At 34.7% G+C, this 16,217-nt stretch overlaps 4 protein-coding genes across 4 annotated transcripts; all 4 read right to left on the reverse strand.

The window, feature by feature from the left end:
- Window positions 1-5: 5 nt before the first annotated feature.
- LOC112451744 (glucose dehydrogenase [FAD, quinone]-like) lies at window positions 6-1,163 on the reverse strand (the record flags this gene model as incomplete). Its single annotated transcript, XM_025011570.1, has 1 exon — window positions 6-1,163. A coding segment is annotated over exon 1 (861 nt), but the record flags the coding sequence as incomplete, so codon positions are not given.
- Window positions 1,164-2,466: 1,303 nt separating this feature from the next.
- LOC112451745 (glucose dehydrogenase [FAD, quinone]-like) lies at window positions 2,467-4,946 on the reverse strand. Its single transcript, XM_025011571.1, has 3 exons — window positions 4,760-4,946; window positions 2,765-4,623; window positions 2,467-2,675 (listed from the first exon to the last, which is right to left on the reverse strand). The coding sequence occupies exons 2-3, from the start codon at window positions 4,535-4,537 to the stop codon at window positions 2,529-2,531; spliced, it is 1,920 nt and encodes a 639-aa protein (XP_024867339.1). The 5' UTR covers window positions 4,538-4,623; window positions 4,760-4,946; the 3' UTR covers window positions 2,467-2,528.
- A 4,589-nt stretch (window positions 4,947-9,535) lies between these two features.
- On the reverse strand, window positions 9,536-11,944 carry LOC112451747 (glucose dehydrogenase [FAD, quinone]-like). The gene is made up of 2 exons (XM_025011574.1): window positions 9,779-11,944; window positions 9,536-9,682 (listed from the first exon to the last, which is right to left on the reverse strand). Exons 1-2 carry the CDS (start codon window positions 11,549-11,551, stop codon window positions 9,536-9,538), a joined length of 1,920 nt encoding a protein of 639 aa, XP_024867342.1. The 5' UTR covers window positions 11,552-11,944.
- Window positions 11,945-13,558: 1,614 nt separating this feature from the next.
- LOC112451746 (glucose dehydrogenase [FAD, quinone]-like) lies at window positions 13,559-15,977 on the reverse strand. Its single transcript, XM_025011573.1, has 3 exons — window positions 15,122-15,977; window positions 14,866-15,017; window positions 13,559-14,063 (listed from the first exon to the last, which is right to left on the reverse strand). The coding sequence occupies exons 1-2, from the start codon at window positions 15,881-15,883 to the stop codon at window positions 14,868-14,870; spliced, it is 912 nt and encodes a 303-aa protein (XP_024867341.1). The 5' UTR covers window positions 15,884-15,977; the 3' UTR covers window positions 13,559-14,063; window positions 14,866-14,867.
- Window positions 15,978-16,217: the final 240 nt, after the last annotated feature.

Here is a 16,217-nt window from a genome sequence, read left to right on the forward strand (position 1 = left end):
TTGTTGCGATCTCGCGCGGGCTTCAAATATGCCCTATTGCTGCTCATACGAGTGCCGTTCATGATCGTGGTCTGCAAATATGAGAATCCTATTTCGTTCTTCCCGTTGTAATCTACTAGTGGATATCCCAGCTCCTTGCCGGCTTCTAGAAATGCCTCTGCCAACGGGGTATGAAATGACGGGTGCGTGATATGTACTGGTCCATCGGTACCATGGTAGAGAATATCCGATTTCAGCTCCGGGATATCTATTGTTTCCAGCTTTTTAAAATATTTGAGAACGTCGTTGTATGCCCAGCCTTCGTTTCCCATCTCGGCCCATCGATCGTAATCTTCGGCGCCGCCTCTAGTTGCTATCATAAAATTTAGCACGCTACTGCCGCCGATTACTTTTCCCGCCGACCAAGCGCAACTGTTATCATTCATACCAAGACAATACTTATTGGATGGCTTAGTTTTGTACTTCCAATTGATCTTGTTGTTTAGAGATAAGATGGGAGCCATCATAGGAATGTTCGTGAAGAAGCTGTCGTTGGATCCAGCTTCGATCAGTAATATTTTGATGTGAGGATTTTCACTCAGCCTCGCTGATATTGCAGCGCCGGCCGTGCCGGCACCAATCACAATGAAATCAAACGTATCTCCATCTTGCAGTGTTAAATGCAATACTTTTTGACTTCGAAAACGTTGGTTTTGCTTCAAGAAATTCAATGTTCCAATGCTCAAGTCTATCAATTTTGATCCGCTCGTATTGTTGTCATAAAGTCTACGATACCAATTCGACGGCGATTGTCTTTGAGACTGTAATAGGCCGATTATGGCACTTAAAGTAAGAACACGAAGAAAGTACGTCACTTTTCTCATCATATCGAGATAGGGTTTGAACAGTGAAAGAACAATACGCAATAATAAAGAAGTGTGTGCTTAACTGCCCGTTATATGTGCTTGCATTAAGATGTATTTGTTATACAAATATCAGGTCAGTACGAATGTAGACGTATGATAAAGTAGGACATTGTATCTGTCATTAATCTCCCAGTCGAATTCCTCCGAGTTGAATCTTATCATAGGTTCCTGTTTAAATTTCCACGCATGTTCAAACGAAATTTCGTGTCATTTTATGTATTTCTTCGATACATATTTTGATTTAGTTGCCAGTTCATCAGTCAACATAACTCGATCCAAGGCCAGACTCATTATCGCGATCATCGACCTATAGTATGGACTGCGCGACGCAAGTCGAAAGCGTACATCATTGTGTAAGAAGGACAGCAAGGTCAGCACGCGATTACGGCCAATATCCATCTCTTTCTATCCAACACCGTAATATTGGTTGAAAAGAGAGAGATTGGTCGCACATACGCCATATTTTAGGACGTGTTTCATATACGAGTAAAGAAGGGATCGCGCAGTCCATATAGGTCGATGGTCGTGATATTATCAAATAACTTGTAACTTTATCGCAAATCATCTTTTAATCACAGCAAAATAATGACTTTCAAGTGATTATTGTCAGTGTCACGTAATACTGATATATTTTTCCTACTCGATATTCGAGTCACGAATTCATTGAACGAAAAGTTTTGTTTAAGGCTTACTTATTATTATAATGTATAGACGTTACTAAATATTTATAACGCTACACAATATAATGATGAAAGAAAATATAAATCCCTATATATAATGATTAACTAAATCTAATAATAACAGATATAATAAGTATTTAATAAATTAATAACGGATATATAAGCACTGTTCAATTTCTATTTAATATTTATTACACCTTGAGTTTCAGAGGATAATTAGCAGTGATTCAGCTCTTTTATGATAAACATTATATAATTATGAATTTAAAAAGTTAAGCAAAATTTATGATGTTGGATTCTGTGTATTCTGTAGTTAATTAAATAACTAGAAACTCTGACGCTATTGCCACCGGCTACTTTTCTCTTTTGCCAAAAGCATCTGTTACCTTTCATGCCACGACAATAGCTGTTGGACGATTTGGTTCGATAGTTCCAATTGATGTTGAACTGCAGGATGTGAGTATACACCGAGATATCCATAAAGAAGTTCTCGTGGAAACCAGTTTCGATCAGCAGTATCTTGATTTGAGGAGTGTCTTGCGGCTATGGTTGCTCCAGCCGTACCGGCGCCAATTATTATAAAATCAAAAGTATGTCCGAACTGCGGTGTCTTGTCCAGTATTTCTTGATTTGAATAATGTTGATTTTGTTTCAAGACATTATTCACTCCAATAGCTAATTTTAGTAATTTCAACAACTTTGATCCGCTGATATTATTGTTGTAATTACTGTTATAGTACGTGTGCCCATGTAATAAGTAAAATTACTAGTGATTTGAATTTTTGAAATAAACTAATACTTGAATATCTTTTTAAATACAATTTCTTTTTAAATGATACAAATAATGTATCAAATATGAGCATTTATATTATCGTCGTTATTACAAAGTAAATATGCATGTGAGTAAAAAATAATAAAATTACTTCATAAAAGTTTATTATAATTATGACTTTTCCAAGTAACCCCAATCTTTTTTTATCATATCTGCCGTTTTTTCGGCGATCATATAAACAGGAATGTTTATGTGCGCCGATATAATTTCGGGCATAATGGACGCATCTGCTACTCGTAATCCTTCAATGCCAATAACCTGCAAAATATTACATATGAATTTATAAAGCACACTGCTGATTATGATATCCCGCATAAATATTCTAATACGTATTTACAAACAAATACCTTTAATTTGGGATCGACGACAGCAGTTGGATCTCCCCTAGGTCCCATTTTACAACTGCCGCAGTAGTGATAAAGTGTCGTTGAGAGAATCCTTATTGCGCATTCCCAATAAACGTCGGAGTCATATTCGTAATTGTTGCATTCAGTATAAGTAATGTTTAAAAACTGAGAATCGAGCGCCTGCATCGCCTTTGTCCGACCAATACTTAATGCAGTTCTAATCCCAGCAATCATTGTCCTGACGTCGTCTGGATCATCGAAATAATTTGGCACAATCTCTGGTTTAACATTAACGTCGTTAGCTAACAATGTTATTCTACCGCGACTTTTAGGTTTCAACAGTATTGGTAAAACGGTCCAGCCATTGCTGCCACTGTACTTATCCCATTCCTGAGTTATAGGATCATTAAATTCCAATATCCTTGGGAAAATAATATCTTTAGTTGTACCACCAGTAAATAATAATTCGATGTCTGGTAAATTATTATTTTTTTCTGGGTGTTTTGTGTTGACGAAACCGAGGGCCTCGCACCCGCCCGGAATCGTAAATAATCCAGTTCGATTTATTATAAAGTCCAATATATGCGGATTAATAGGATTTATCAGATCGAAGAACTGTAAACTGACCACTGCGTTTGTTGTAAATGACAATCCAAAGAAGACTGGATGGTCCATGAGGTTATCGCCGACTGGCGCATCTTGAATTACGTTTATGCCTAGTTCGGAAAGATGTTTCGCTGGTCCGATGCCGGAGAGCATTAATAATTGCGGTGATCCAATGGCACCTGCACATAGAATCACTTCTTTGTTCGCGAACACACGTATTCTTTGGTTATTCTTGACGAATTCTACGCCGATGGCTCGATTTGTAATACGATCGATTAGCACTTTTGTCACCGTACTCTCACGAGTCAAGTGAAGATTGGTGCGACCGTGCACGGGATGCAAGTATGCCCTATTGCTACTTATGCGAGTGCCATTCATGATTGTGCTTTGCAGATATGAGAATCCTATTTTGTTCTTTCCGTTGTAATCTACTAGTGGATATCCTAGCTCCTTGCCAGCTTCTAGAAATGCCTCTGCCAACGGGGTATGAAATGACGGGTATGCGATATGTACTGGTCCATTGGTACCATGATAGTCAATATCCGATTTCAGCTCTGGAATATCCATTGTTTCCAGTTTTTTGAAGTACTGGAGAACGTCCTGATATGCCCAGCCTTCGTTTCCCATCTCGGCCCAGCGATCGTAATCTTCGGCGCCGCCTCTACTTGCTATCATAAAATTTAGCACGCTACTGCCACCGACTACTTTTCCACTCGACCAATGGCAACTATTATTTTTCATGCCCCGACAGTACTTGTTGGATGATTTGGTCCGATAGTTCGAATTTATTTTATTGTTTGTCTGGAGGACGATAGCGAATACTGGGATATCCATAAAGAGGTTTTCACGGGAACCAGCTTCGATCAGCAGTACTTTAATTTGTGGCACTTCGCTTAGTCTTGCGGCTATGGTTGCTCCAGCTGTACCAGCGCCGATCACTATAAAATCGTATCTGTCCCCAAACTGGGGTGTCATATCCGGTAATTCTTGTTCTACATATTGTCGATTCTGCTTCAAGAAATCAGTAGTTGAGCTTAGTAATTTTAGCAACGTCCATCCGTTATTACTATTGCCATGAAGACTACTGTAGTATGGGTGCCCATGTAACGAGTTGATTATGGTACTGATACTGAGAACGTAAAGGACACTCCGAATCTTGTTCGTCATATTTAAATAATAATTTGCTTTTGAATTATATGGAATAATGTGCAATGATAGAAAGTATGCTTAGATGCTCGTCATATATATCTGGCCTGTAATTTTAAGTGTGCGCTTTATGCAGGGTGTAATAAAAAGATCGAAACATTGAATTATCACGGAAAAAATATCATTTTTGGAAGAAATGTTTTAGACAAAAGTTGTAGGATTTAAGAAGATATATTTACTGACTGGTGTTAGACTTTTTGTGGAGTCGTTAAGGTCAAGTCAGGGTCGCTTCAAATTTTTTAATTTAGACCCCTTATTTTTTATTGCATATTTTTGTAGCCACGTATATAGTTGAAGTTTGGCGCGTTCTTGGAGCGAAAATTAACATGCGTTTTGTTCCAAAAGATACAAGTGTAAGGGCAATATTTAAGATCCCTGAAAGTAAAAAAAATAGTTTATTGAGATTTGAGGTTCGGAAGTGTCTCGTTCAGTCGGAAGTAGCAGCGCGTACTTGAATATATGTAATTAAATACCGTTAGTGGTTCTTCCTGCGTTTTGTGTCAAGAGATACAAGTGCGAGGGCAATCTTTAAGATCCTTGAAAGTAAAAAAAGATAGTTTGTTGAGATTCGAGGTCCGGAAGTGCCTTGTTCAACCGGAAGTAGCAGCGCGTATTTGTATATAACTGCTCAAAAAAATTAGAGGACTATTTTTTCTCAGTAAATTTTTGCCCATTTTTAAACTGTAATTACTCAGCAAATAATTAGCGTAAAAAAATTTTTGAAAAGAGTTTTACAGGGCAAACTCTCTACTATAAGCAAGCTCCCCGCAGTGCACATCGAGTTACGCAAATGTCGGCGGTATAGTACTGAAATCATAAAAAAAACAGAAGTACTTTAAATGATATCTGGCTAAATAATCGGCGTAGGGCAAGTTTTTTTTCTTTATTTGAAAGAATCCGTACTTTGAGATAATATCAATAATTATGTTCGCCAATTTTTTTGTTAGGCAGCGGAAGACTGCAAATTTCAAGACTTTGGATATCTCAAATACGTCCTTATTCAAAGCTGATCACGTCTTTGAGTATTAAACTGGATAAAAATTGAACAAAAAAGCACCTTATAGTAGAGAGTTTGCCCTGTAAAATCTGTTTTCAATTTTTTTTTACGTTAATTATTCGCTGAGTAATTACAGTTTAAAAACGAGCAAAACCTGATCTCCTATATCATTTTTTTGAGCAGTGTACGAAATTAAAAATTCTTAGATTTTTTCTGTGTTTTGTGCCAAACGGTGCAAGTGCAAGGACAATATTTAAGATCTCTGAAAGTAAGAAAAAATAGTTAGTTGAGATTCGAGATCCAGAATTGTTTTGTTCAGCAGGACATAGCAGCGCATACTTGAACACAAAGATAAATATTTTTTTAGATTTAACAAATTTTCTTAAAATTCCGTTTCAAAGAAAATGCATTGGAATAGTCCAACCAAACCAATGTTTAAACTATAAAATGCAATTGTTGGATTTTTCAAATAAAATCTATTTTTACCTTAAAATAAATATTTTCTCGATAAAAAGTGAATGTTTTTTTTTATTGAATGTTTAACTTATACTATTTTATTATTTCAGTCAAAGTATTTAAATATTTTATTTAAATTATTTTTGTTAAATAAAACAATTTTATTATTTCAGTCAAAGTATTGTACTATTGGTATGTGATAAGCCACATGCTTCTAAAAATGAAGCAATATTGTTTAAAACACTCGTTTTAAATCAAACTTTAACGAAATCTTTTTTTGGAAACGAACGAACCAAACTACTTTTCCGATGTTAGCACTCGAAAAAACTGAAGATGACTTGAGCACGACGTGTGTGCCTACACAATGCTGATGGCTGAACTGAAGCAAAGCGCGGAAGGCTTATGGCACTTGATCCTCCTTGTCTCGGACCGATACGGTCAGTGTCGAAAGATTAAACGAAATACGAAAACGGTGCGCGACTAGAAAATATCCGTGAGTGAGCGATCGCACACACACAAACGTCGGCCAGCCCCGTCAGAAACTCTCAAACACTTCACGTTCACACTTCTTCTTTACTTACCTAATGGTTTTCACGTTCGCACTTGGCAAGCAACAATTTTGCTTCTTTGAAAACGCAGTAAGATGATTGGTTTATCGATTATCACGTCGCTCTTGCCGTAGCGTTCAAGCCGGACGAAATAGGCTAACTTTCTCGCCGAGCGATTGCCTCGATCCGTATCCTGTTTTGTCTCGAACCAAAAAAACTAATTAATCGTCAAGACTGTTTTGACCATAAATATTCTTTTTATTAAATTAAATTATTAAATTTTATTGCAAAAAATATTACCTCATTGTCAGTCAGGGTTCGAACTTGGAACCTCCCCATTCCGTATAGGGCGTCGTACCAATTCGACCACTGAGGCGCATATATCTATATGTTAATAAAAACCTTACATTTTTTGCTATTACTTCTGGATTCTTAATCAAATTTAACAATGGTTATTCCAAGCAATAAATTAGTTGTAAATAGTAACACTCTTATTTCAGTCAAACATATTTTAGAGGGGACTGGGGCTATGTGCCTACAATTTACGCTTTTTTCAAGTTTACTAAAAAACTAATAAAGATATTTGACTAAAATTTTAATGGTATAACCTTTCAACCTTGCTATTAAAAAAAAAGCATAATTAGAATCGTTGATCTTTTAACACTCTAAAGAGGCGAATTTTTTAAGGAAGTTTCGTCGCTACAAAAAATGCAGCCAGTTTCATGAAATGTTAATATGTTGTTCTGGAATGCAAAATAGAATTATGTAAATTTTTAGGGAATTTGTTACCGTCTCGTTTTGAAAACAATCTCCAAAAATTGTACTTTTTAACATAGGTTCTTACGGGAAATGTCATATTGCACACTGCAAGAAAAAATGCAAATGATAAGGGAAAAAAAATATGCACATGTAACTTAATAATTTACAAATAAATAAGTGAAAGAAAGGGGAAGGTTACCGCACATTTTCCACATACCGTGGAAAAATTAATTATTAAAGAATAAATTGTTTGATTTTTCGTCTGCTCACTCCCACTACTTCAAACGCTAGTGCGCTGTTTGCCAGAACCCCCGCGTCCCACTACTCCCCCCGATGAAGCAACCGAATCTCCTTAAGTGGACAAGTCTCGTAGGTCGTTTTTTTACAGTAGCGAGTAGCGAGTGAGAGCCCGAACATTTATTCCAAAGTCTAACGCTGTTTTTACGAAAAGATTCTCGCTCAATTTTTATTCTTTTAATCGCTCTAAATATAATTTTATTAGATATGTCTACCTTATCCGTCTTAAGGAAAGTCTTTCTTTTGTAGTTACGCACCATTATCTATTTATAAAAGAACAATTCGTCAATGAAGTGTGGACTCATTGACCCATCAAAAACAGGACAGATAGCCCCGACCACGTTTTTCAGTCTTTAACATGTTGCCAATTTTAGATAATGCGGAATTAAGATTTGACGCTTCTCACACACACACACACACACCTGATAACTATATATTAATTGATAATATTATGAATTGCTTACTTTAATTTGAATTAAACTACTGTCGCACAGCAAATTTTTCGATCGTCGAAAAATGTGAATAATTGTTTTCGCTTTTCTTTTAACGTATATAGCGTCTGCGAAAGGGATCGCAAGAAAACAAATAATTTTTAAATATCTTACGTAGGGCATTTTTCAATTACTTGTTACAATGGTAGAGACATCTGTTTCTTAAAACTTGAGATAGCAGTACTGTGGACACATAGCCCTCGTAGACAGATAGCCTCGGTTTCACCTATATCATTTTTATACAAAGAAATGTTTTATTTCAATCTATCGCAGGAAGTAATTCTGTCTTCCTGAGTAATATTTCGTGTAATCAAAGAAAATGTTATCATCGTCGAAACATATTGTTTCAAACAATCGTATTTTTTTTGTTAAACAATATGTTTCCATGAAATAAATATAATAGAAATAATGAATGTAAATAAATATTTTTCTCTGTGAAATATATGCGTTTAAAATTTTAGTAGTTTTTCCTGGGTTTTGTGCCAAAAGGTACGAGTGCGAGGACAATATATAAGATCCCTGAAAGTAAAAAAAATAGTTTATTGAGATTTGAGGTCAGGAAGTGCTCTGTTCGCACCGCGATTCAATTTTTGACAATGAGGCAATTTATCTCTGTGTGGTAAAAACAAGCAAGCAATTACAAGGGGGTAATTGTAACGCTACAATTGTCTGCAGGCATTGATATTACTATTCCGTTGTTTATTTGGTTTATATTTGGATAAGTAAAAATTAAATAGTCTTTATATATATATATGAATAATTGCGTGTTTCGAGCGTGCCGTCAAATCCATTAAATCCGTTTTTAATTAACAAAATTGCTCACAGATATTAACACTTAACATTTATCAAACTGTAAGAATATATTACGTACCACACAACTATTTAAGATGTAAAGTAAATATAAATAGAGTAAAGATCAAGTGAATTGCAGGCAAGAAACAATATTGAAGTTTAATTAGATTTCAAGAGCCCTTTTATATGGTTTCTATTTAAATAATTGAGTTTTTATGTGTAATTTTCCTTCAATATACTTTGTATACTTCAATTTAAATCAAAAGTGGTTTCTTGCCAAATTATATATATATTTGCAAATTATACATATTTGCATTGTCATATCTTTGGAGAAGACTTCGTTAATTTTTAAAAATAAAAGTTTATAAAAAAGAATTAATACTTTTTATTTTCTTGAATATTCTCTGTTCCTTACACTTACACAGCTACTTTTCAAATTTGAATAAATTAATTAACTAATAATCGAATTATTTCTTAAATACAATTGCTTTTTGAAAGATACCTCACAAATAGTACATCAAATATAAGCATTTATATTATCGTCGTAATTATAAAGTAAACATGTATGTGAGTAAGAAATAATAAATTAATGCAATTACTTCATAAAAGTTTATTATAATTATGACTTTTCCAAGTAACCCCAGTCTTCTTTGATCATATCTGCTGCTTTTTCGGCGATCATATATACAGGAATGTTTATGTGCGCCGATATAATTTCGGGCATAATGGACGCATCTGCTACTCGTAATCCTTCAATACCAATAACCTATTAAAATATTACATATGAATTCATAAAGTATGTACATGCTGCTTATTATGATATTTTGCATGAATATTTTATTATGTTTTTACAAACAAATACCTTTAATCTGGGATCGACGACAGCAGTCGGATCTCCCCTAGGTCCCATTTTACAAGTGCCGCAAGTGTGATAAAGTGTCATTGAGAGAATCCTTATTGCGCATTCCCAATAAGCGTCAGAGTCATATTTATAATTGTTGCATTCAGTATAAGTAATGTTTAAAAACTGAGAATCGAGCGCCTGCATCGCCTTTGTCCGACCAATACTTAATGCAGTTCTAATCCCAGCAATCATTGTCCTGACGTCGTCTGGATCATCGAAATAATTCGGCACGATCTCTGGTTTAACATTAACGTCGTTAGCCAACAATGTTATCCTACCACGACTTTTAGGTTTCAACAATACTGGTAAAACAGTCCAGCCATTGCTGTTACTGTATTTCTCCCATTCCTGAATTATGGAATCTTTAAGTTCTAATAACCTTGGAAACAGAAAATCTTTCATTGTTAAACCGATGAACAATAATTCAATGTCTGGTAAATCGCTCTGCTTTTCTGGGTGTTTTGTGTTGACGAAACCGAGGGCCTCGCTCCCGCCCGGAAGCGTTAACGGTCCAATTCGATTTATTATAAAGTCCGATATATGCGAATTAATAGGATTTATCAGATCGAAGAACTGGAAACCGACCGCTGCGTTTGTTACGTATGTTATTCCGTAGAAGATTAAGTGGTCCATAAGGTTTTCGCCGACTGGCGCATCTTGGACGACGTTTATGCCCAGTTCTACAAGATGTTTCGCTGGTCCGATGCCGGAGAGCATCAATAACTTTGATGATCCAATGGTTCCCGCACATAAAATTACTTCTTTATTCGTGAACACACGTATTGTTTGCTTATTCTTGACGAACTCTACGCCGATTGCTTGATTTGTGATACGATCGATCAGCACTTTTGTCACCGTGCTCTGAAGAGTTATATGGAGATTGTTACGATCGTGCACGGGATGTAAGTACGCTCTATTGCTACTCATGCGAACGCCATTCATGATTGTGCTTTGCAGATATGAGAATCCTATTTCGTTTTTTCCGTTGTAATCTACTAGTGGATATCCTAGCTCCTTGCCAGCTTCTAGAAAGGCCTCTGCTAACGGAGTACGAAATGGCGGGTATGCGATATGTACTGGTCCATTGGTACCATGATAGTCAATATCCGATTTTAGCTCTGGAATATCCATTGTTTCCAGCTTTTTGAAATACTTGAGAACGTCCTGATATGCCCAGCCTTCGTTTCCCATCTCGGCCCAGCGATCGTAATCTTCGGCGCCTCCTCTAGTTGCTATCATAAAATTTAGCACACTATTGCCACCGACTACTTTTCCACTCGGCCAATGGCAACTATTATCTTTCATGCCACGACAGTACTTGTCGGATGACTTGGTCCGATAGCGCCAATTGACGTTGTTATTCGTCTGGAGAAGAGGAGCGAACAGTGGGATGTCCATAAAGAGGTTTTCATGGAAACCAGCTTCAATCAGCAGCACTTTGTTTTGAGGTATCTCACTTAGTCTTGCGGCTAGAGTTGCACCAGCCGTACCAGCGCCGATCACTATAAAATCGTATCTGTCTCCAAACTGGGGTGTCATATCCGGTAATTCTTGTTCTACATACTGTCGATTCTGCTTCAAGAAGTCAATAGTTGAGCTTAGTAATTTTTGTATCGTCCATCCGTTATTACTATTGCCATGAAGACTGTTGTAGTATGGGTGTCCATGTAACGAGTTGATTATAGTGCCGATACTGAGAACGTGGAAGAGACTCGGAATCTTGTTTAGCATATTTGAATAATAATTGGCCTTTAAATATGTTGAATGATGTGTAATAACAGGAAATGTGCCTGGTCGTTCGATATATCTGGCCTTTTAAGTTTACACCTTATATAGCTGTCACTTTTCGCGACTATAGTAGAGGCTTCATAAAATTTAACTGAACAATTTTAGATTCTATGTGTATATAGTTTTATATGCTTGTGTCCCCTCCAAAGAATTCGTAAGATTGTATTAATATCACGACAAAGAGAAATAAATGGCTATTCTGTCCTCCAGACTAAAGAAATGAATGACTATTGCACTATTTCACATTTGGCAGGAGTCTTTTTTAAATTTATCATGTATGTTAATATTTTGCTCTTGCAACATTGGTTTTTCTGAATTATTAATTGTATGACTTACCTTTTGATTAATATTTATGTCATAATGGGCAACTTATTTTAACGGCGCAGGAATTGTGCCGATAATAATGTGAAAAATTAACCTATTGCGTAATCTCATATTTGATAGAAGTTTTTTAATTTTCAATGTAATGTTTTAATATTTTACTTTTTTAACGTTAGATCTTCTAAATTGTTAATCTTTTATTATACGTTATTTATTTGGTCCATGTTGTCGAATTGATTCTGATATCTGATTTTCGATTAAATAATAAACTGAACTTTCTAGAGAATATGCCTTTTAATTTTCATCGACCGATATCTCATGCTTTTGTGAGCATTCTTGTGTTTTGTCTCAGTCATGTAGGTCATATTTACGTACATCGATTTCTTTCCAGCATGATTCGTGGGGTCATCTTATGAAACGTCTGACTTTATTGCATGCAATATTTTTTTATATAATGATAAAACAACTTTTTTTTATGTCTTATGAGATATTGTAAAATTCAAAACTTGACTGGAGGTTCTGTTCTAGGATGCGTGTTTTGTTTAATGTGGTATATAATATAAAATATGCCTGTAGTGTCGAGAGAAAGAAGAGATCATGTCGCTATTTAATTCATAAATAAAAATGCAATTTTTGCTGAATAAAACTATTTAAAATAATTGAAATTACTGAAAATATTTCTTACAAAAAATTGTAATTACTATTATTTTTTCAATAATGATTTTTGTATATTTTTAAGGTACGTTTTGTTAGCTGCTGTCGAAACAGATACAAGATGTATAATGCAAAATCGATGAAAGTCACATTTACACATAAATATGATAAATCAATTCTTTTATTTTTAATGTTTTTTTGTAATGTTTAATATGTAGTTCTCTTATACTATAATATAGTGCAATATTATGAATCAGCATAGTACAATTTTTTGGATAGTAAACGCAAATTTTATTCCATGTACAAAAATCATTTTTTTTCTAACGATTAATGACTTTTCAAAAATGGATCTTATTTCGTATAATAGTACAGTAATTTTTTTATTTTAACAGTTTGGCAAGTGTTAAAGGTTCATAATTAAATTATTATTCGGTAATTATTGTTCGGTCTGAATGTGTGTAATGTTTATTGTTATTTGAATATACTGCAATAGTAGTAGTAACATTTATTTCGATTCCGAGGAATTACAAAATGGCGTTTTTGAGGGACGTACCCAACCTTTTACAACGTTTAATATACTGCAATATAGTGTTTAATTTTTTTAATTTTTACACTAATGTTAGATTATTTTACATTTCGCATTATTTGTCTAGAAGATCATACAGAAGTACTGACATCGCGCGCGGCGAAGTCCTGATCTTCGATATAAACAATACTTGTTGTACTTCGGTGTAAACAACAATATTGTATGAATATAAATAAGATATTAATTTTATTGAAATATTATATATGTAATGAATATTATATATACAATGAATTTGTTGTGATATTATATAAGTTGAACTATGAAGACTACGATCGTTATAATAGGTATCCATCGACTGTCGGCATACTTACACATTATTCTATATACAAATTTTATGTTATATACAATACATATATATATAATATTTTAATATATCTGTGAGAATTACATAAAATATTTTATGTAATTTAATAAAATAGTATTTTTTTATAGAATTCACTAAAATAATTTTAATTTTGTTTTAGTTTATGAAAATAACTAAGAAGAAATACAATGTGATAGTAGAAAGAAACTTATAAAATATTAAGAATTTTAAAACCTTGCAAAATATTTGCAAAAAATACTTGCCGATTATTTTAAACTATAAAGGGAGCTTTTCAGCAAGCGACACAAGTGCCGTTTTGTCTTTGTTACTCATTGTCAAAAAGGAAAGATAGAATGACGTTAATGTCGACCTTTGTCGCTTGCTGGAAAGCTCCCAAAATATAGAATGCTTAGATAATAGTGTGAATGTTACGATTTTCTTTTAATTAGACTTTACATGCGTTTTTCTTTTGATGTAATGACAAGAGGAGAATGAGTTTTCCAATATATTTGGATTAATTTGTATTTGCAGCGTTATTCATGAATCGTTTATTTGTGTCCGTTTGCGCTGTTTATTTGGTCTGGAACTGACTTAAGAAATTAATTATTCTATAATATATGTACAGGATGTCTTATGAATTTAAGATTAAGAATAATAACATCTTATTTGTAACCGTTATTAACAAGAGGAATAATAATCTGTTTTCGGCTTTAGCACTATGTATTGTATCACACATAGCGTGCGAATTTTAATTCATTAATTTTAAATGCTTATATTAAAAAACTATCATAGTCTCGACATTTTGGTATTAGAATTTTCGTCTGAATCGTTTAGGTGTTGTTACAGTCTTTACGGGGCATCCTGTATATATAAAATAAAAAATTTAATATTTATCAAACTGTAAGGATACACATATTACGCGATTAGCTATTCAAGATATGAAATAAACATAATACAGCAACAGAATTAATTAAATTACGGAAATGGAACAGTATTAAAGTTTGATTAAATTTCAAGACCTTTCTATGAAGTGATTTTTCTCTAATAAGTATAATTTCTCATTTGTCCTAAAAAACTTTTTTTGCGAATTACACGCACACATTTGCATTGTTTATCTTTCCAAAAATATTTTTTTAACGTTTAAAAATTTGAACTAATTCTATCAGAATTAATATGTAACTTTTCCATTTTCTTGAATATTATTTTACTCTTACATTTTTCTAAACTAAATCGACCAATACTCGAACTAACTCTTTTAGTTCAATTCCTTTTCAAAAGGTATACTTCGAATAATACAATGAATTTACGTGTTTGTACTATTACCACAATCGTAAGGCGGTACTAAAAAAATATAGCACAATAATATAATTATTGTACTTTATAAAAGTTTACCTCTATCGTGACTTCTTTAAATAACCCCATTCTTCCTTGATCATATCTGCCGCCTTCTCAGCAATCATAAAAACAGGTATATTTGTGTGGGCCGATACAATTTCGGGCATAATGGACGCATCTGCCACTCGTAATCCTTGAATACCGATCACCTGCAATATATTGTATACGAACTCACAAATCAGGATGTACATTTGCACATTACATTACTTATTATACTTCCGCGCAAATATCCTAGTGAATTAAAGAAAAATACCTTTAATTTAGGATCAACGACAGCAGTTGGATCTCCTCTTGGTCCCATTTTACAAGTCCCAGAATAATGAAAAAGCGTGGAAGACATTATCCTTATCGCGCATGCCCAATAAGCATCAGAGTCATATTCGTAATTGTTGCATTCCGTATAAGTAATGTTCAACAATTGAGAATCGAACGCTTGCATCGTCTTTGTCCGACCAATACTTAACGCAGTTCTAATCCCAGCAATCATTGTCTTCATATCGTCTGGGTCATCGAAATAATTCGGTACGATCTCTGGTTTAACATTAATGTCATTAGCCAATAACGTTATCCGTCCACGACTTTTTGGTTTCAACACTACTATCCCAAGGCTCCAACCATACGTGTCAGCGTATTTGGCCCATTCCTGACGTATATATTTGTTCAAATTGATCATTTTTGGAATAATATAATCTTCTTTAATTGTACCACCAGCGAATAATAGTTCGATATCCGGTAGATCGTCATATTTTTCTGGTCGTTTTGTGTTTACGAAACCGAGGGCCTCGCATCCACCTGGAATTGTGAGCGGTCCCGTTCGGTTTATTAAAAAATCCGTTAGGTATGGATTAACAGGGTTAACCATTTCGGGTATTATTAAACTTATCGATGCGTTTATTGTCCACGTTAATCCGAAGAAAGTTAGGTGATCCATAAGGTTCTCGCCGACAGGCGCATCTTGGACTACGTTTATACCTAGTTTGGTAAGATGTTTCGCTGGTCCGATACCCGAAAGCATCAACAATTGAGATGATCCGATGGTACCTGCACTTAGAATCACTTCTTTGTTCGCGAACACACGTATAGTTTGATTATATTTGACGAATTCTACGCCGACTGCTCGATTTGTACTAGGATCGATCAACACTTTTGTCACTTTGCTCTCAAGAGTTACGCGAAGATTGTTGCGATCGCGCGCGGGTTTCAAATACGCCCTATTGCTGCTCATGCGAGTGCCGTTTATGATCGTGGTCTGCGGATATGAGAATCCTATTTCGTTCTTTCCGTTGTAATCTACAAGTGGATATCCTAACTCCTTGCAAGCTTCTAGAAAGGCTTCTGCTACCGGGGTA

The sequence above is a fragment of the Temnothorax curvispinosus genome, unplaced genomic scaffold (genome assembly GCF_003070985.1).
Source record: "Temnothorax curvispinosus isolate PA1 unplaced genomic scaffold, ASM307098v1 QBEX01002523.1, whole genome shotgun sequence".
Classification (NCBI taxonomy): domain Eukaryota; kingdom Metazoa; phylum Arthropoda; class Insecta; order Hymenoptera; family Formicidae; genus Temnothorax; species Temnothorax curvispinosus.